Below are 20,214 nucleotides of genomic sequence, written 5' to 3'. Positions count from 1 at the left end.
TGGTAGCAATGAACTTGAGTTCTGTCTTGGCATGAGTTTGTACAAGATGCCCACGAGACAGCCAATCACCTGTGTTCATTTGCATGGGCAGGCCTTGAGCCCCAGGAGAGGTTGAAGCTCTAGGTATACATTTAAGACACATTGGCTTACAGATGATGTATATTAAAGCCGTGAGACCAGCTGCGAGTGGCTACGGGGAGAGGAAAGTGCCAAGGTTTGAGCCTGGGGACCTCCAATCTTCAGAGATCCAGAAGAGGTGACTGAGATAGAACGGGTGGGAAGGAAGGAAAGGACAGTGGAGAATCTGGGAAACCCAGCATTGCCCTCTTTCTCATAGTCCCCACCAGTCCGTCAGTAAGCACGGCTTCATCCTGAATCCAGCCTCGCTCACCCTCCCTGTGGCTGTGCCCTCACTGGGGCACTATTCTTGCCCTGTTCCCCACATCCCTGAGAACTGGGAATCCAATTGCATCTCTTCCCTGCTCAGAGCCCTGCCGCGGCTTCCCATCAGTCACTCACTCCACCCCTTCCCCGGGGCCCGGCCCGCTTCCTGGTCCCACCTGCTTGCTCTGTCCCAGCCCGCTGTACCCCACAGCAATCTTGGTCCCACCAAGGCATCCCACACTTGCTGTTCCTTCCCTGTGACATGCTCTTGCCAAAGACATTTGTGTGGCTTGCTCCCTCATGTCCTTCAGGTTTCAGGTCACCCATCATGTCCTCAGGAAGGCCTTCTTGTTACTGTGTGTAAGACAGATCCCGCCCTCCAGGCCCCTATCCTATGCCCTTTATCTTTAGGGTACCAGGAATTAGGGTCTGTGATTGTTCCCTTTAAGTGTGTCTCCCCCAGTTAGGGTGTAAGCTCCATGAGGCCAGGCATGGTCAGTGAGTCCTTTTCCCGATGCCCCACAGCATCCGCGGCTCAAGTCGACAGTCTGCCAACCTATATGGAGGGAATAGGCGAATGTTGGTAAGAAGCAGTGAAAAAAAGCATTCCCAAGGAGAGGGGCTGATCAACTGTGCCAGCATGGCTGGGAGTTGAGCAGAGGGAAGACTGGACTCTGACCATTGGGTTTGGCCATGGGAAGTGATTGGCAACCTTGATGATGATGTACGCAAAGATTGGGGATAAGTCACATTGGAGTGGATTAGAGAGATTGGAGGTGAGGAGACAGTATGGCATGTGTAGACAGCTCTGGGTAGGGTTTAGTTCTGGAAGAAGATGTGGACTCAAAGGAAAGTTTTTAAAGAGAGAGAGATAACAGCTAATCTAATTAAATTCTAATTTAATGAGCTAATTGAAGTAGTGAATTCTGATTAAATGTATCCAATCAAAGATGGAGATATAAGCCAATTTAATCATTCTGGCACGGCCCACAGAGCAGGTGGCATGAACCGCGTGTGATGCATCAGAAAACCATATGAGATAGCTCAGGGCCGCACAGCTGGTGCTGGGTAGAGCTGGACTGGAACCACCTTCTAAATGGAAGCCTGGTGCGCTTTCCTCCAGCTCATCAAGTGTGAAATCTGGACATATAAACCAGACAATTCATAAAAGAAAAAATACCAGAAAGAAACAAATATTGAAAAGTATTCAATCTCACTCATCATCAAAGACATGCGAATCACAAATCAAGTCATCTTTTTCTGAATTCATAACCCAAATGATGGCACCCAGTGGTGCTTAGGTGCAGTAAAACCAGTACTTGTCAAATGCACCGTTTGCGCGGTAAACGCATGCATTCAGGCCGTTTGGAAGCCAGCTGATGATATGTATTAGCTGGTTCTGTAAATCCACCTTTGAGACGTTAGGCAAAGGAAGTAATGTTCTATACGTCAAGATGTGCATTGCAGAGGTATTTATAAAGGTGAATATTTGGAATAAGAGAATCCATAATAGAGACCTTGCTGAGTAAACTTACGGTGGTGCTTACATATGATGGGACATTATGGACGCACTAACAGTGCTCTTTACGATGGCTGAAAATGGCACTGAAACTGATGATAGGGTCACGGTTATGGAAAGAATGCAAGACCCAAAGTTTATACGGACAATCATTACAGCTATTTGTAGGGACAATTTTAATATTAATTCCAGCAACACATGTTTTTATTCCCTGTCCTGGAGTAGGAGAAAGCCTATATTCCCAGGCTAAATGTTCTACACATTTACTACTGTATATGCACATAGGGACAGTGTAACCTGTCTATACCACTGTAGTTCCAGTCCTAACTTTCTGAATTCTTTTTAAAGACCTTCTCTAACAAGCTATGGGAATTTGGCTTCCTCCTGTTTTTTTTTTTTTTTTTTTTTTTTTTTTTTTTTTTTTGCAATGGCAGTGTTTTGGGTGATAATTTTGGGTTGATACTTATTCTTTTTACTGGGTTTTGTTGGCTTTTTGAAAAATTGTCTTTCCTTATAGTTGGTGAGTGGCTTGGTAGCAAAGTAAGATTTTTGCTTTTGAAAAGAGGACAGAAAAATTGAACTGCAGCTTGAGAACATATTCCTTTATCCTACTTTGTCATTGAAAATTAAGGAATCACTTTTAACTGTTTTACGTGTGTGTGGCCGAAGAGTGAGCAAGGACTATGTTTCTGGATTGTCAAAGAGAATGCTTAATCTTAAAAATAAAAATAAATGTACAAATAATCTTATAATTAAAAAAAAACTTTCATATGGAAAAAAAAAGATTAAAAATACACATAAATACCGTGGCTCTGTTAGGGCAGTGGTGAGATTGTGGCGGATTTTATGCCCTCCCCTCGTGCTCCAGCCGTCTGTGATACGATTTCACAGCAATATCTTAAATGGGTACTTCCACATCACTGCACCTGCGCGTCCCCGGATGTCGCTGGCATTTGTGGCAGGCCCTCCGCCCGCGTTGTGTTGCAGCCGCGGACCAGGTGCCCTTGATGGAGGACCTGGAGCAGATCTTCCTGCGCTCTTGGCGCGAGTCGCACCTGACCGAGATCCGGCAGTACCAGCAGGCGCCGCCGCAGCCCTTCCCACCCGCGCCCAGCGCCGCGGCACCCGTGACCTCCGCGCAGCTGCCCTGGCTGGCCAGCCTGGCCGCCAGCTCCTGCAACGACAGCGTGCACGTCATCGAGTGTGCCTACTCCCTGGCCGAGGGCCTCTCTGAGATGTTCCGGCTGCTGGTCGAGGGCAAGCTCGCCAAGACCAACTACGTGGTCATCATCTGCGCCTGCCGCAGCGCGGCCATCGACTCCTGCATCGCTGTCACTGGTGAGCGCTGGGCCCCCTGAACTGCGTTCCTGGTCCCCTCCTTTGGTGGTTCTCTCCCTTTCTGTCTAGGGTGGCCCGGGTTTGCAGAAGCAGTTAGCACCTGTGGTTCGTGCTCAGTAGCTGGCTTCAGAAGGCAGCCTTGACTAATGACTTAGTTACAATCTCATCCCTGCTCTGAGTGGCTGGTGAGGTTAGCCCTGGGGTCAGCTTGGGAGTGTGGAAGGACCCTGTTGAAAACCTGGCTCCACCACGTGGGTGGTCACTCACACCAGGAGCTCTGTGTTTCTTCACCCTTCTATTGGAGACAAAAAACAATGACCTTGTTGTGTTGTCTGTGTTCAGGAGCCAATTAATTTAATTTTTTGAGACAAGGTCTCACTCTGCTGCCCAGGCTGCAGTGCAGTGGCCTGATCTTGGCTCATTGCAATCTCTGTCTCTTGGGTTCAAGAGATTCTCTCACCTCAGCCTTCCAAGTAGCTGGGACCACGCCCAGCTAATTTGTATTTTTTGGTAGAGATAGGGTTTCACCATATTGCCCAGGCTGGACTCGAACTCCTGAGCTCGAGTGATCCACCTGCCTAGGCCTCCCAAAGTGCTGGGATTACAGGTGTGAGCCACTGTGCCTGGCCAATTGATGTAATTTTAAAAACACACATTGAGGCCCCACATGTACAGTCACTGTTCTAGGGGCTGGGGGCCCGCAGGGAGCAGAGCAGTATCTGCCTGCCCAGAGTGTTCTTTTGGGTGGGGGAGGCAGACACCAAACACGTGAGCTTTCTTGGCCTGCTTAAATCTTCACAAGTGTGCATTTTCGGCCGGAATTTTTTGTACTTTGTAAAGTTTACTTTAAGAGTGCAGAATGTAATGCACTTTTTTTTTTTGAGACAGGGTCTTGCTCTGTCACCTGGGCTGAAGTGCAGTGGCGAGATCTTGGCTTATTGCAGTATCAAGCTCCTGGGCTCAAGTGATTCTGTCACGTCCGCCTCCATCTGGGGTAGCTGGGACCACTGCAGGTGTGCACCACCACACCCGGCTCAGTTTTGTACTTTTGTAAACACGGGGTTTTGCCATGTTGCCCAGGCTGGTCTCAAACTCTTGGGCTCAAGCAATCCATCCACCTCAGCCTCCCAAAGTGCTGGGATTACAGGCGTGAGCCACTGTGCCTGGCGTTTAATGTACTTTTTAAGTATAGTGTCTGAGTTGTCTTTTAACATTTTTTTCTTTCTTTTTTTTCTTTTTTTGAGACGGAGTCTTGCTCTGTTGCCCAGGCTGGAGTGCAGTGACACGATCTCAGCTCACTGCAACCTCTGTCTCCCTAGTTCAAGTAATTCTTTTGCCTCAGCCTCCTGAGTAGCTGGGACTACAGACGTGCACCACCATGCCCAGCTAATTTTTGTATTTTTGGTAGAGATGGGCCGGCTAATTTTTGTATTGTTGGTAGAGATGGGTTTTCGCCATGTTGGCCAGGCTGGTCTCAAACTCCTGACCTCAGGTGATCCACCCACCTCGGCCTCCCGCACTGCTGAGATTACAGGCGTGAGCTACTGCACCCGACCAACGTTCTTTAATCTTTTTTTTTTGAGACGGAGTCTCGCTCTGCTGCCCGGGCTGGAGTACAGTGGCCGGATCTCAGCTCACTGCAAGTTCCGCCTCCCAGGTTTACGCCATTCTCCTGCCTCAGCCTCCCGAGTAGCTGGGACTACAGGCGCCCGCCACCTCACCCAGCTATTTTTTTGTATTTTTTAGTAGAGACGGGGTTTCACTGTGTTAGCCAGGATGGTCTCAATCTCCTGACCTCGTGATCCGCCCGTCTTGGCTGCGTTCTTTAATCTTAAACCCATTCTGTGTGTGTGTGTGTTTTTAAAAATAAATTATTTACCTTGCTGTGAGTAGGACATTCAGTAGTAGACCCTGAGCCTCTGCCATGTGCCAGGCACCGTTATCTTGCGTCGCCTGACAGCAGGCTTGGGAGATAGATCCTGCTGTTAGCCACAGGTTCCTGATGGGAAATGTCAGTCTAGAAGGGTTAAGGGACTAGTCCAGGGCCACACAGCCAGTAAGCAGGGAAGATACGATTGGTACAGTGAAAGTTGTTTGCTTTCCAGGAAAATACCAAGCCCGGATTCTTTCCGAGAGCCTTCTCACCCCAGCAGAGTACCAGAAGGAAGTCAATTACGAGCTGGTTACGGGAAAGGTGGACTCGCTGGGGGCCTTCTTTAGCACCCTCTGTCCAGGTAGGCTTGTCATGAGACAGGTGCATATGCGTACGTTCATAGGACAGAAATCAGTGCTGGGGGAGGTCATCTCTGCCCCACCCTGCCGGTGACTGGCAGGGCTGACCTCCACTGCAGAGTGCCCCTCATTCTGTGCACTTGCATTTCTGTCCCTTTCTTTTCTTGAGTGACAGCTGCGGGTTCTGGCTGGCCATCTCTTCCTGCTTGGGCTGTAGAGTTCTCCTGAGGGGTGGAGGGCACCTTGTGGGTTCTGTCTTTGTGCGGTACACAAGGCCCTTGCACCTGTTTCTCTCCACCTTTCCAGCGTTGGTGGCCTCTCTTCCCCGTCTTCCTTCTTGCTGGAGAGTTCTGTGTCCCGGTGTGCTCTGGGCTGTGAGCGTCCTTCTCCCTTGTTTGCCTAGCTACCCACCCCTCAAGACTCATCTCATGTACCCCTAGAAAGCTTCCCAGGCCCTTCGTTTTCCAGATGGGCTTGGGACCTTCCCCTTTGTCCTTTACCATGTTGTTCTTCCTTCTGCCCTAGCACTGGCTGTGTCTGTGTGGGGGGAGCTCACTCTGGCAGTGTGTCTTCATCCTGACTAGGCTAAGACCCCTTGACAGGATGGGCCACGTCCTCTTTACCTTCACGACTCCAGGCCTCAGGACAGTACCTGACACTAACTGCCCTGTAGATGTTTGCTGAATTTCACTGACATGGAAAACCCATTTGTTTATTCTGTCTTGGGCAGAGGGTGACATTGACATTTTGCTGGACAAATTTCACCAGGAAAATCAAGGCCATATTTCTTCCTCACTCACTGCCTCTTCTGTCACTAAAGCAGCATCCCTGGATGTCAGTGGGACACCGGTGTGCACAAGTGAGTGGTGAAAAGGAATCTCCCAGGGTGGAGGAGGTACAAAGTAGTGATGAGGGACAGGGGCAGTGCGCGCAGGTGTGTACAGTGAGAGGGGGTGGGGGTGCAGGTGTGTACAGTGAGAGGAGGTGGGAGCGCAGTTGTGCACAGTGAGGGAGTGGGCACACAGGTGTGTATGGTGGGGACGGGGGCACAGGTGTGTACAGTGAGAGGGGGTGGGGGCACAGGTGTGCACAGTGAGGGGGCAGGGGCACAGGTGTGTACAGTGAGAGGGGGTGGGGGCACAGGTATACACTGTGAGAGTGGGCAAGGGCACAGGTGTGCACAGTGAGGGGGCGAGGGCACAGGTGTGCACAGTGACACAGAGCAGTGGGCATAGCTGTGTGCAGTGAGAGGCGCCAGTGGGCACAGGTGTGCACCGTTAGAGAGGACAGTGGGCACAAGTGTGCTAAGTGGGTGCTGAGGGGATAGAGGGCTCATGTGTGCCCGGTGGACGATGAGAGGGCACTGGCGAGGGCCTGGATCTGGCCTGGGGGGGCAGAATTCAAGGGCTCAGATTGGAGGTAGCAATGTCAGGGGCACATCCACAAGACAGGACATCTTTTTAGAGTCACAGTAGACCTGCTGCCTCATTTAAAATTCAGTCTTTAATTATGACAATCTCATTTAATCTTGAATTGCACATCCATCACTGTTTCTGAGATGGCAGATTTCTCGATGCTCATTTCCTGCCTCCGAGTCTGTTGCTGATGTTTTCTATTCATACGGAGTTCCTAAATGACCATCGTTAGTTTTCTTTTCTGGAGAGCTTGCAGTCCTCTTCCAAAGTCCAGTCTCAGTGTCACCTCCCCTGGGATGGGCTCCTTGTCCCCTCTAAGCAGAAGAGGCCACTGCCTCCGCTGTGCTCCCCAAGTGCTTGGTTCTTGCTTTCATTATTAAGTGAAGGATGGTGCATAAAATGATCGCTACCCCCACACCCGCCACTGCTTAGCTGAGAGCAGGGACTTGATAAACGAGAGTTATTCCCCTTTCCCTCATCGCTTTGTGCATGGGGCTGTCTCCCCTGGACCAGTCACTGATTCTCTGGCCAAGGGCCTGGCAGTAGCCATGTGCCCTGGGGCTCACCTGGCATCCTGGGCTCTGGTTCCAGGTTACCATCTGGAGCCACACAGCATCCGGCCCTTCCAGCTGGCAGTGGCGCAGAAGCTCCTCTCCCATGTGTGTTCCATTGCGGATTCCAGCACCCAAAATCTGGACCTGGGATCCTTTGAGAAGGTGGACTTTCTCATTTGCATTCCGCCCTCAGAAGTGACCTACCAGCAGACTCTGTTCCATGTGTGGCATTCAGGTATGGGATGTTTCAGGGAGAAGTCACGTGGCCTGTGTGGAGAAGCTTTGATCTGCCGAAATCCGTGTTTGGGTGTTGACACTGTTCTTTGCTATAGAGTGGATAGGGCAAGGATCGTTGCCCTTGTTTTATAGGTTGTGAAACCTACGTTCAGAGACAGTGACTTGCCCAAGATTTTAGGATCTGCTGAAGGTAGAGCCGAAACTTGAACTTTTACCATGTCGCACTCAGGCTAGTGACCTAACCATGTGTTGCTATCTGATATCAGTTGCATCACTGATATCCTTGTACTTTCAAGGATATCGTATTTAACCACAGAGTACACAGATGTTCAGTGTCTTCACTGAAAAGACTTACTCTTTAGTGGTGTAATGTGTAGCCCTGTGGCGTTCAGACTGAGAGAGGGATTTTGCTGCCAGCAGGACCTTTCGGTTCCCTCTGTCTTACCACGCTTGGGATCAGCTGCTTCGTGAAGCCGGTGCCCCTAGGGAGGGCTGCTATACACATAGCCAAGGCTTGCCTGTGCCCCAGCTCCTGGGCAGGACAGTTACGCAGCTGTAACCTGTGTGGGAGCTTTTTCCCTCCCTTTCCCTACTCTCGCATCTCTGGGTCTAGCTCAGGACCTGCTGTATAGGAGTAGCTCATCAGGTGTCTGTTGAGTGAATGGAAACCAGGGGGCATGTTTGGAGTTATTGATGTATTTCCATTGTGTTGCAGGAGTTTTACTGGAGCTTGGTCTGGAGAAAGAGCACATGACGAAGCAGAGGGTGGAACAGTATGTCCTGAAGCTAGACGCGGAGGCACAGACAAAATTTAAGGCTTTTCTGCAAAACTCCTTCCAGAACCCGCACACACTTTTTGTCCTCATCCATGACCATGCGCACTGGGATCTTGTGAGGTTAGATTGACTTGATATATGACAGGTTGACATTTTCCTTCCTTGAAACGACATATGTGGATGTTCCTGGGGGCTGAGGGTACAAATCCTGAAAAGATGGATGATGTTTGGGCTTGGTGTTTGTAAGCAGGTGCCATGGATGCTTTCCACAATCTTGAGCTGGAAGTTATCTCAGGGATTCTCTAGTGCCACCTCTGAAATTTACCATAGTGGAATCTAATGGCTGGAGAAGGGAAGCGTGTGTCCCAGAGTCATAGGGCGGGGTGGAGTGGGAGGGTGTTAGTGGCAGAGCCGAGGCCCTCGAATCACAGCCTGATGCCTGATGTGTTTCTTTCATAGTCCACTCAGCCCCAAGGAGCCATGCTGGTGTGGGGTGCAGAGGGTCCTAGCAGGAGTTGCTTAGCCTCGCCCTTCCCTGAAAGAGGCTCTGTGGGCTCCAGTACCATGGGTCACCACTGATGCTTGCCCTTTTTTTTTTTTTTTTTTTTTTGAGATGGAGTCTCGCTCTGTAGCTGGGACTACAGGTGCATGTCACCACGCCTGGCTAATTTTGTTTTCATATTTTTAATAGAGACGGAGTTTTACCGTGTTAGCCAGGATGGTCTCGATCTCCTGACCTCGTGATCCACCTGACTCGGCCTCCCAAAGTGCTGGGATTACAGGTGTGAGCCACCGCACCCAGCTGATGCCTGCCATTCTTAAGGGGTGATTTTACTTACTATGTTAAAATGAACATAAACATGAATTTCAGATGGGCCAAGCCAAGCATCTGGCAGGATTTCTGGTGGTTTAGCAGGATTGGTCATCTCCGTGAGACTGGCCTAGGAGTTGTACGCTCAGACATTTCCTCTGATGTAGATGAGAAAGGAGGGGGCTCCTGGACCCGGTCATGGAGAAAACTTTTGATTGTCACAGATCCACAGATAGCTAGTTAGGGCTGGTGAGGACCTGAAGGATCACCTTGTAGTGGGTTTACAATCCAGAATTCATGTATGGGCTTGGGGGAGATTGGAACATTCCGAAATTATAGAAAGAGCTATATTGTGAATATTCATTTTGGGAGTAGGTTTCTCAAAGTGGCCTCCTGCCATCCAAAGGGTTAAGCACTGATTTTTTTTAATCCCCTAGACTTACAGGAGAGAATGCAAAGGCCTTTGTCCCACAGAGAAGTGCAGAGCTGGGCCTGTCTCCCAGACCCCTTGTCCAAAATGCTTCCCAATCCTCTCCTGCTGCCTTTTAAACTGACTCTAGAATCTACTCTTTTATATCTTTTCCGGATCGTTTCAAGGTCAGAAGGACTTTGTAAGGAGATAAGTACACAATCAGATGGGTCCAAAGAGGAACAAATGATTCATGGAACATTCTCGGGGACACATCACTGATCGGGATAGAAGGAGTGTGTGTCTTATAAGAAATCCTCCCTGACTACCGTCCCCCGCCAGACACGTTTTTCCTAAGTAATGAGTCTCGGGAGAGTCCCTGACAGCTACCTGCACTCCAGCCATTTTTTTCTCTATTCCTAGTCATGGGCAGAGCCATAATCTTCAATTGTTGGCAAAGTCGGGGGTTAGTTATACATTTATTCAGCTGCTTCACCCTTGCAAAATTAGAAAACAATATAGTAATTCAACTGATTGTGTCTTTTCCTCCCTCAGTAGCGCTGTTCATAACCTCTATTCTCAAAGTGACCCGTCGGTGGGATTGGTGGACCGATTGCTCAACTGCAGGGAGGTGAAGGAGGCCCCTAACATTGTGACACTTCACGTGACTTCCTTCCCGTATGCACTGCAGACACAGCACACCCTCATCAGCCCCTACAATGAGATCCACTGGCCCGCCTCCTGCAGTAATGTGAGTGCCACAGGGCTGCTGGGCCCTTGTGTAGCAATGACACTTGGGTTTGCAGAAATTACATTTAGTAAAAGCCTTGACCAATGTGGTCGAGGATAATGGGTTCCAGCTCCTTGGATCTTTGGTTTAACCCAGAGTTAGGTGTAAATCCTTCTTCGTCTTTTTGGAAACCTTCCTACATTATGCCAGTTGGCCTCCTCATCTCAGAAGATGTAATGCAGTTTGTGTGACATTTCCTCTGGTGACTGCAGCTTGCTGAGCAGCATTTGGAATGTTTGTTCTATGGCATTGAATGGAGATATCGAAGGTAGAGCCCTTGGGGATTGGGGACTTCGGGCTCCATACAGAGCGATGCTCATTGTCTCTAGAAGCCCTAGGAAGGTTCCTGTTGTCCTATCCCTGCATCCTTGAATAGTGAGATGCAGAATCTCCTTCCTCAAACTAAACACATATCCTCAAAACGTGGTGAGTTTTTAGCTTATCACCTGGCATTTTCTCATCAAAATAGAAGACTAAAGCAATTCTGGTAATTTGAGAATTCTGGGTGGTTTGTAGTTAGTTACACAGGAATAAATAAAGGTAAAAGATGAGACTTATTTGGAGTGCCTTGCAATCCTCTGAGGAACTTTAAAAAAAATACCTGGCTTTTGTCCTGTGCACCGAGAATCCGTGGTGGCAATAGCCATTGTTCGTAAGGCACTTCCCATGAGCCAGGGAGGCCCTGCCCAAAGTGCTTCCTGCTGTGAGCTCATGCAAGAGGCAGGTGCTAGGATGAGTTCTCATCTACAAATGGGGAACATGAGACAGAGTTGGGCCACTTGCCTCAGGCCAGGCAGCTAGAAAGTCATGGAGCTGGGATATGACCCAGGCCACTGGCTCCTTGGCTCAGCCCTTAACCACTGTGCTGTTTAGGGTGTTTAGGGGTAGAATTTTCATGCCTTTGTGCTTTCAACAGATTCCCCCAGCTTTGGAATTTTATGTCTGTGTGAGTGAAATTGGCTAGATAAATGTTTTCTTCATCTTCTGATTTTTAGTAGCAACTGAATGCAAGATAATTGATTTGCTTATTCCTAAAACTAGCTTAAGATTGTAGAAAGAAGCAAATTTAACAAAGACATTTATATGTTTAAATAAGATAAGGCTGGTTTTCTTCTTGGTGAAGACATTGGGACCGAATGAATGGAAAACTCCTGAGCGATGGGGACACACCATTTTTAAAGTATGGCAGGTTCTTTGCTCTGCTTCTGCAGGTGGGAGAAGTTTATAAAATGCCATTCAAGCCGCTGCACAGTAGGCACGATTTAGATGAAGTTGCCAACCCAGGTCGTCCGCAGGCCTGGCACGTGAACCTCTGGCCGTCCCCGCGAATACAATGTTGGAGTGACTGATGCTCTTCTTTGTTTTAGGGAGTGGACTTATATCATGAGAATAAGAAGTACTTCGGGCTTTCGGAGTTTATTGAATCCACCCTTTCAGGGCACAGCCTCCCCTTGCTCAGATACGACAGCTCCTTTGAAGCCATGGTCACTGCATTAGGAAAAAGGTACTTGTTTCTCTTCTCAGTTACTAGAAGTGCTCAGTAGCTTAAAGGGGAAGTCGAGGTGCGTTTAGCCAGCCAGGGAATTCCAGGGAGACCTTTCCTTCCTGGGTGACTCAGTTTCTCCATGAAATGTACCCTGGTTTTTTGCTTCTCCTGTGTTTGAATCCCTTTGGGTCAGTGATATCTTTGTCATGCTGTTGCTCTAGAAAATTTTAGAGAGGACAGTGAGCAGAAATATGCTGGAATGTGGAATGATGTTTTCGAACCAGTGGAGGGTAGGAAAATGGGAGGAAGATAACAAAGCTTTAAAAGAAACTGCATTGATGATCACAGTCTGCTTTGTTTTTATTTCCGATGCGTATCATTTATTGAATGTTTATTTTGTGTCGTTAACTCTTCCAGGGACTTTACTGTCATTATCTGATTTGATTCTCACTGCCTCTCTGAGCCAGTTGCTACTGTTATCCATACTTTGCAAATGAAGATGCTGAGGCTTGGAGAGGCCCCATAGCTTTCTCAGGCCACGTGTCTAGCAAGTGACAGAACTGGGTGAGAACCCAGAGTCACTCTGACTGCACAGCCAGCCCTGTTAACCCTGTTGCAACAGACCTCATTTTATAGATGAAACTGAGGCTCAGACAGGCTAAGTAATTGCCAGGTACTACATGGTTTATTCGTGGTAAAGCCAGGCCAAGTTTTATAGACGATCTAATGCAAAGGAAAATGCCACTGAACAAAATACCACTGATTGTCAGCATGAGCTGGTCTCTACCTGCTTTTCTTATTGAACCTCAATCTTCTCATTTGCAGACAAGGGATGAAATTAGACATATCCTTCTCAAGCTATGTTCCAAGGTATACTGCTTTGGCTGGATACTAATAGTTGCTAAGCGTAAAGGGGTTCCATGGTCAAACGTGTCTGAGAAACACTTAAGGAAAGGACTTCTTTTCCACGAGAGTTCTTGGAGCCTTCAGCACATCCATGCATGCTATAATTCTCCAGAAGGCTAGAGATGTGTCCAGTAGCTCATGGGACTAGAATTTCCCAGAACACTCTTGGAGAAACTAAATATCTTAGATACTATTCAGTTCTATGATACTGACAGAAATTAATCAGGTCAGTTCTCCAGCGCGTGGGTCGACAGCTGAGCTCTCATCAACTTGCTGCATGAAGTAGCCCTCCAAGATTTCAGAGGCAAGAAAACCGGCCTTTGCCCTTCCTCTGCTTCTCCTCAGGCGGTAAGCACACGTGATGTGCTTAGTATGTTGTAGACACTGGGCTCAGTGCTCTGTATTTATTACCTAAAATAATCCTTACAGTGACACAGTGAGATAGGAAATACTGTTATCCCCCTTTTTCAGATGAAGAAACTGAGACTTAGAGAAGTTAGGCCACTTGTCCAAAGTCACATGGGGGGTTTATAGTGAAACTGGACCCCGGCCCTGCTTCCTTGGCTCCAAACCCACGCAACCACCAAGCCATACTGACCAAAAGCTCACAGCTAGTAAAGGATAGGCTGTGACCACCATGCCAGTACATCTTGGTTTGCCCCTCTGTTAGTTTTAACCTTGGCAAATCATCTGACTTGTCTAAACTTCTGTACCCTCACCTGTAGAACAAACCCACCTTCCTAGCGGCTTCTTAGAATTTCCTGAGATAATGTACGTACGCACATTCAGTAACAGTTGCATGCTGTGCGTGCTGAGAGCTCAGGCTCCAAAATCATCCTTCCTGGGGTTGAATCCTGAATCTGCCATTAACCAGCTGTGAGACTTTGAGAGTTTCTCCATTTTCTTTGGAGATGATAACACCTACATCATAGAGATACTGTAAGGATTAAATGGATTCATACACGTAAAGCATTGGAAACAGGGCCTGACACACATTACATGCTCCTGTTGGCTGCGAGCACCACCACCTCCACCACTATCACCATCATCCTCCTGTCTTCTCCCTCCCCCTCTGCTAAACTAGAAGCATTGCAGAGATTCAATCTTATGTCTCACTGGGTGAGAAGAGACTATCAAACCCTGGAATGTTGAAGTATGGAGAATCATAGGAACTTCTAGGAATTATTTGGCCCAATCACCTCATTTTATCACTGTGGGAACTGAAGCCCGGAGTGGGACTGTGATTTGCCCGAGCTCATGCAGCCTGTTGGTGGCAACATGGACTGCAGACAGGTTCGACACCTTTCCACCATACCGTACTGCCTTTACTAGGAATCATTTGTCTGGAGAATGCCCTTGAAACTGGTAATTTGAACAGAAGGAGATAAAGGTTAGAACATGGGGTTACTGCCTCTTGCCACCGTATGTGTGGCCAGACTGTTAGTCCTCCATGTGTCATAAACGCCAGCATACGGCTGGGAAAACTGCTTATAGGACTGTCAGTTGGACACAAACCGACTATAACTTAAAACCAAAAGATCTAGACCTTTGACAACTCCTATTTTTGTTCTAATGTATTGTCTATGGAACCTCTTTCCTTCAGTGCCCACCATAGAGGCTTAAGGGTGGGCGTAGTTCTCTGCTGAGCCACAGCTAAGGTACATTTCTGTGCCTTAGCTGGGGTGCTGTCTGGAGCTGGGCACCAGAGCCTCCTAATGCTTATCTTTTTTTTTTTTTTTTTTTACACGGCAGCTTTAATGGGGAACAACTGACAGCCAGTAGACCGTACATCTTTTCTTTTCTTTTTCTTTTTCTTTTCTTTTTTGTTTTTCTTTGTTTTCGGGGGTACACAGTCTCACTCTGTCACCCAGGCTGGAGTGCAATGGTGTAATCTCAGCTCACTGCAACCTCTGCCTCCTGGGTTCAAGCAATTCTCCTGCCTCAGCCTCCCAAGTAGCTGGGATTACAGGCACCTGCCACCACACCTGGCTAATTTTTGTATTTTTAGTAGAGATGGATTTTCACCATGTTGGTCAGGCTGGTCTCAAACTCCTGACTTCATGATCCACCCACCTCAGCCTCACAAAGTGCTGGGATTACAGGCGTGAGCCACCACTCCCAGCCATGTATATTTAAAGTATTCAGTTTACATTTTGATCCATGTATAGACTGGTAAAATGGTCACCACAAGGTAATGAAAAAAAGTTTTCTCCTGCCCCTTTGTAATTCCTTCCTCCTGTCCTTTTCCCACTGTAGAAATGTAGTTTGCATTTTCTAGAGTTTTATATAAATGGAATTGTACAATATGTACTCTGTTTTTGGCCTGGCGTCTTTCACTCTGTATAATTATATTGAAATTCATCCATGTTCTTTTACGTATCAATAGGTTGTTCCTTTTCACTGCTGGTGTTCTAGAATAGAATACTATTGTATGGCCATACTAGTTTGTTTTTTTACTGGTTAAGAGGCATCTAGGTTGTTTTTCAGTTTTGGCTGTTACAGATAAAGGTGCTATGAATATTCATGTACGAAGCTTTGTATAGACATATTCTTTCACTTTCCCTGGGTAAACACCTAGTTGTGAAATGGCTGGGTTACTTGATAGGTGTATGTTTAACTTTTTAACAAGCTGCCAAATTGTTTTCCAAAGCATAGCTGTCCCTTGGTATACATCGAGGGTTAATTCCAGAACTGTCCCCACATACCAAAATCCATGCATACTCAAGTCCCATGGTCAGCCCTCTGGAACCCACACGTAAGCAAAAGTCAGCTTTCCATGTCCATGGTTTTCACATCTAGAAAATACTGTATTTTTGATTTGCATTTGGTTTAAAATCCATGTACAAGTGGACCCTTGCAGTTGTCAAACCCATGTTTTTCAAGGGTCAACTGTGGTTCATTTTACATTCCCATCAGAATTTCAGTTGCTTTACATCTTTGTCAGCACTTGGTATGGTCTGTATTTTAAATTTTATTCTTTCTAATAGGTATGAAGCTGTAGCTCGTAATTTTAATTTTAATTTCTCCAGTGACTAATGATGTTGAACATCTTTTCCTATGTTTATCTGCCATTTGTGTATCATCTTTGGTGAAGTGTCTGTTGATAAGTTGACTCCTTTATTATTTTCAGATGACCCAAAGAATATTATTTATAGCTCTATAATCTCTTCTGATATTAATATAATTATTCTAGTTTTCTTTTGACTGGTGTTACTATAGATTATAATTTTTTATCCTTTTACTTTGAGCATGTTTCTCTTTTTGTGCTTAAACTTGGTTTCTTGTAGGCAGCTTATAGTTCAGTCTTACTTTTTTATCACATGTGACAATCTCTGCCTTTTAATTGATTGCTATTTGATTTTAGTTTCATTATTATAATTATTATTATTTGAGACGGAGTCTCACTCTGTTGCCAGGCTGGAGTGCAGTGGCACGATCTTGGCTCACTGCAACCTCCACCTCTTAGATTCAAGCGATTCTCCTGCCTCAGCCTCCTGAGTAGCTGGGATTACAGGCACACACCATCGTGCCCATCTAATTTTTGTATTTTTAGTAGAGACAGGGTTTTAACATGTTGGCCAGGATGGTCTCGATCTCCTGATCTTGTGATCTGCCCGCCTTGGCCTCCCAAAGTGCTGGAATTACAGATGTGAGCCACCATGCCTGGCCTATTATTATTTTGTAAAGAAAGAATCTTTTAGGGCTGTTGCCCAGGCTGAAGTGTGGTGGCATGATCATAGCTCATTGTAACCTCAAACTCCTGGGCTCAAGCCATCCCCACATCTCAGCCTCCCAAATAGCTGGGACTACAGGTGCATGCCACCATGCCTGGCCAATTTTTGAAAATTTTTCTTGCTCCTCTTGCCAAGATCTTGAACTCCTTGCCTCAAGTGATTCTTCTGCCTTGGCCTCCCAAAGTGCTGGAATATTTTAGTTTCTATTGCTGTGTTTTCAAGTTTATGAGTCTTATTTTCTATGTTATCTAATCTGCTGCCAATTTCATCCAGTATGTGTGTGTGTGTGTATTTATCTTACAAAAGCACAGTTTTATAACAAGATTTCTAAGAGAAAAAAGACAATTTCAGGTGTCACATGCATTGATGTACATACACATTGATGATACATCGTTATTGTGTTTATTAATCAGAACTCTTTGTTGCACGTAACAGAAACTCAACTTGAACTCTTTTAAGAAAAAGAGAGGGATGTACTGACTCACAAAATAATAGGAAAGGTTGAACAAGTAAACCATAGAACAGCAGAGATACCTAACAACTTAAGTATTCAAACACTGCCAAGACTGTTGTTTTGTCTTTGGTATCTGTATGATGGTCATATTGTATCTCACTGCACAATGCCTTCCTCCGTGCACCGAAAACCATTACCACTGCTTGGTGCTGAGCCTCACGGTCTCCAGATTCCAGTGGGGAACTTATTCTTTGTTAGAGTTTGAAAAATTCCAAGAGAAGACTGGCTCAGCCTGAGTTGGGTTTCCATACCTGAACAAGTCTGTTGTGGCTGGCAGGGCAAGGTCACGTACAAAGATCATAGCTCCCATGAGAATTCAGGGTCTAGTTTATTTTCTATCTACAACATTGAAGATTTTATCTCTAGAATTTAATTTGTGATTTTTATATCTCTAGTAAACAAGTTCAGTCTTTCCTCTAGATTTTTAACCATACAGAATATAGTTACAATAATTGTTTTAATTTTGCTGTCTGTAAATTCTGTCATCTGTGTCATTCCTGGGTCAGTTTCTATTAATCAATTTGTTCCCCCCCCTTTATTATTGAAGGGGGCCAGCCCCTCCACACCTGTGAGTATTTCTCATCAGGTGGGATGAGAGACTGAGAAAAGAAATAAGACACAGAGACAAAGTATAGAGAAAGAACAGTGGGCCCAGGGAACCGGCACTCAGCATACGGAGGACCTGCACCAGCACCGGTCTCTGAGTTCCCTAAGTCTTTATTGATTACTATTTTCACTATCTCAGCAAGAGGAATGTGGTAGGAGAGCAGGTAGATAGTGGGGAGAAGGTCAGCAAGAAAACGTGAGCAAAGGAATCTGTGTCACAAATAAGTTCAAGGGAAGGTACTATACCTGGATGTGCACGCAGGCCAGATTTATGCTTCTCTCCACCCAAATATCTCCATGGAGTAAAGAGTAACCAAGCAGCATTGCTGCCAACACGCATCACCTCCCGCCACAGGGCGGTTTTTCTCCTATCTCAGAAATGAACAGATGTACAATCGGGTTTTATACCAAGACATTCAGTTCCAGGGGCAGGCAGGAGACAGAGGCCTTCCTCTTATCTCAACTGCAAGAGGCCTTCCTCTTTTACCAATCCTCCTCAGCACAGACCCTTCATGGGTGTGGGCCTGGGGGACGGTCAGGTCCTTCCCATCCCATGAGGCCATATTTCAGACTATCACACGGGGAGAAACCCTGGATAATACCCGGCTTTCCAGGGCAGAGGTCCCTGCGGCTTTCCACAGTGCATTGTGCCCCTGGTTTATTGAGACTGGAGAGGGGCAATGACTTTTACCAAGCATACTGCTTGTAAATATTTTGTTAGCAAGGCACATCCTGCACAGCCCTAGATCCCTTAAACCTTGATTCCATGCAACACATGTTTTTGTGAGCTCAAGGTTGGGGCAGAGTTACAGATTAACAGCATCTCAGGGCAAAGCAATTGTTCAGGATACAGGTCAAAATGGAGTTTCTTACGTCTTCCTTTTCTACATAGACACAATAATAGTCTGATCTCTCTTTCTTTTCCCTACAATTATGGATCATATTTGCCTTCTTATTTACATGTCTGGTAACTTTTGAGAGAATGCCAGATATTGTCAATTTTACCTTGTTGGGTGCTAGATATATTTGTATGTCTGTAAATACTGAGTTTTTTGAGGCGGGGAGATACAACTAAGTTACTTGGATACAGTTTAATCTTCCAGGTCCTGGTTTTAAACTTTGTCAGGCAGGACCAGAACAGTATTTAATGTAAGGCTAACTTTGCCAAAAGTTACTCTATAATGTTTCATGACTCAGAGGTGTTCCCTATTGGCTGTGGAAACAGGAACTATTCCCAGCCCTACATGAACTTGAGACATTGTTCCCTTTAATTCTTTTGCAACCAAAGGATTCTTGTTTTGGCCTTGGGTCGTTTCCTTACATATGTGCACTGCTCATGTCAGCTGAAGACTTTAGGGAGACCCTCTGCAGATCTCTCCTCTTTGGTACTTTGCCCTGTGATCTCTAGCTGCCTTGGTTTTCCTGGAATTCAATACCCTCCTCAACTCAGGGAGACCACCGAGCTTCGCTGGCTTCCCTTTCCCTGAATACATCCCAGAAACTGTAGGCAGAAGCTGGGGGGCTCACCTGATTTGTCTCACATCGTTAGGATCACTGTCTTTCACTGCCTGATGTTCCATGTATTGAAATGCAGTTGTTTCACTTATGTGTTCAGTTTTTCAGCTGTTTCAGATGGGAGGAGAAATCTGATCCCGTTGTTCCATCTTGTCAGAAGCGGAAGTCTCTGTCCTTTGAGCAGAGCCCATTTTTCCTACTGCACTTTCTTTCTTCCTGGGCAGCATTATTATTTATTTATTTTTATTTATTTATGTATATTTATTTATTTATTTATTTTGAGATGGAGTCTCGCTCTGTGGCCCAGGCCGGAGTGCAGTGGTGATCATGATCTTGGCTTGCTGCAACCTCCACCTCCCGAGTTCAAGCAATTCTCCTGCCTCAGCCTCCCAAGTAGCTGAGATTATAGGCGTGTGCCACCATGCCCGACTAATTTTTGTATTTTTAGTAGAGGCAGGGTTTTATCATGTTGGCCAGGGTGGCCTCAAACTCCTGACCTCAGGCAGTCTGTTTCCTGGGCATTATTTGACCGGTGCACCAGGGGTAGGTAGAGCAGTCTGTGGGCTGCTGAGTCCCCTTCATGCCAGAGTCTGTGGACCAGTTATGCCTTCCTGAGATGGCACTTGTAATGAGAAGCTTGCCAGGCCGGCTTCCAGCTTATGTGACCTGCATAGTGGATGAAGTGCTGAAGGAAGGATGAAGAAAAGGAGGAGGATGGTCAGGAAGCAGGAGCAGGGATGTCATCGCAATGTCAGAAATGCTATCAGGTGCTGTAGGAAGGCGAGCTGGCTGCCCTGATAGAACTCACAGGGTGGCATGGCCACGGTGTGGAACTCTTTTCTGTAGGTTGAGAAACTACCTTACCTTTGCTACAAAAACCCAGAGTTAGGGGGATCCATTCCAGCTCAATCAACCCAGAAGAACATTGTGCATAAAGTGGATACCACTTTATTTATTCCCGTTGAGAAACACCATCATCTACAGGGGC

At 46.6% G+C, this 20,214-nt stretch overlaps 1 protein-coding gene across 2 annotated transcripts in view; it reads left to right on the top strand.

Moving 5' to 3' along the window:
* Positions 1-20,214, top strand: part of GREB1 (growth regulating estrogen receptor binding 1) — a 100,881-nt gene that overhangs the window by 48,826 nt on the left and 31,841 nt on the right. Inside the window, exons 11-17 of one of the 2 annotated variants that reach the window (XM_015111724.3) lie at positions 2,891-3,241; positions 5,347-5,475; positions 6,204-6,332; positions 7,480-7,677; positions 8,395-8,575; positions 10,231-10,426; positions 11,833-11,969. In XM_015111724.3, coding sequence (XP_014967210.3) covers positions 2,891-3,241; positions 5,347-5,475; positions 6,204-6,332; positions 7,480-7,677; positions 8,395-8,575; positions 10,231-10,426; positions 11,833-11,969 — 1,321 coding nt within the window. The remainder of the gene's footprint in view (positions 1-2,890; positions 3,242-5,346; positions 5,476-6,203; positions 6,333-7,479; positions 7,678-8,394; positions 8,576-10,230; positions 10,427-11,832; positions 11,970-20,214) is intronic. The other variant, XM_077960130.1, reaches the window with a different exon arrangement.

Source organism: Macaca mulatta, chromosome 13 (genome assembly GCF_049350105.2).
Source record: "Macaca mulatta isolate MMU2019108-1 chromosome 13, T2T-MMU8v2.0, whole genome shotgun sequence".
Taxonomy (NCBI): Eukaryota; Metazoa; Chordata; class Mammalia; order Primates; family Cercopithecidae; genus Macaca; species Macaca mulatta.
Note: the sequence above shows the minus strand (reverse complement) of the source record. Positions and strands in the feature narration are given on the sequence as shown.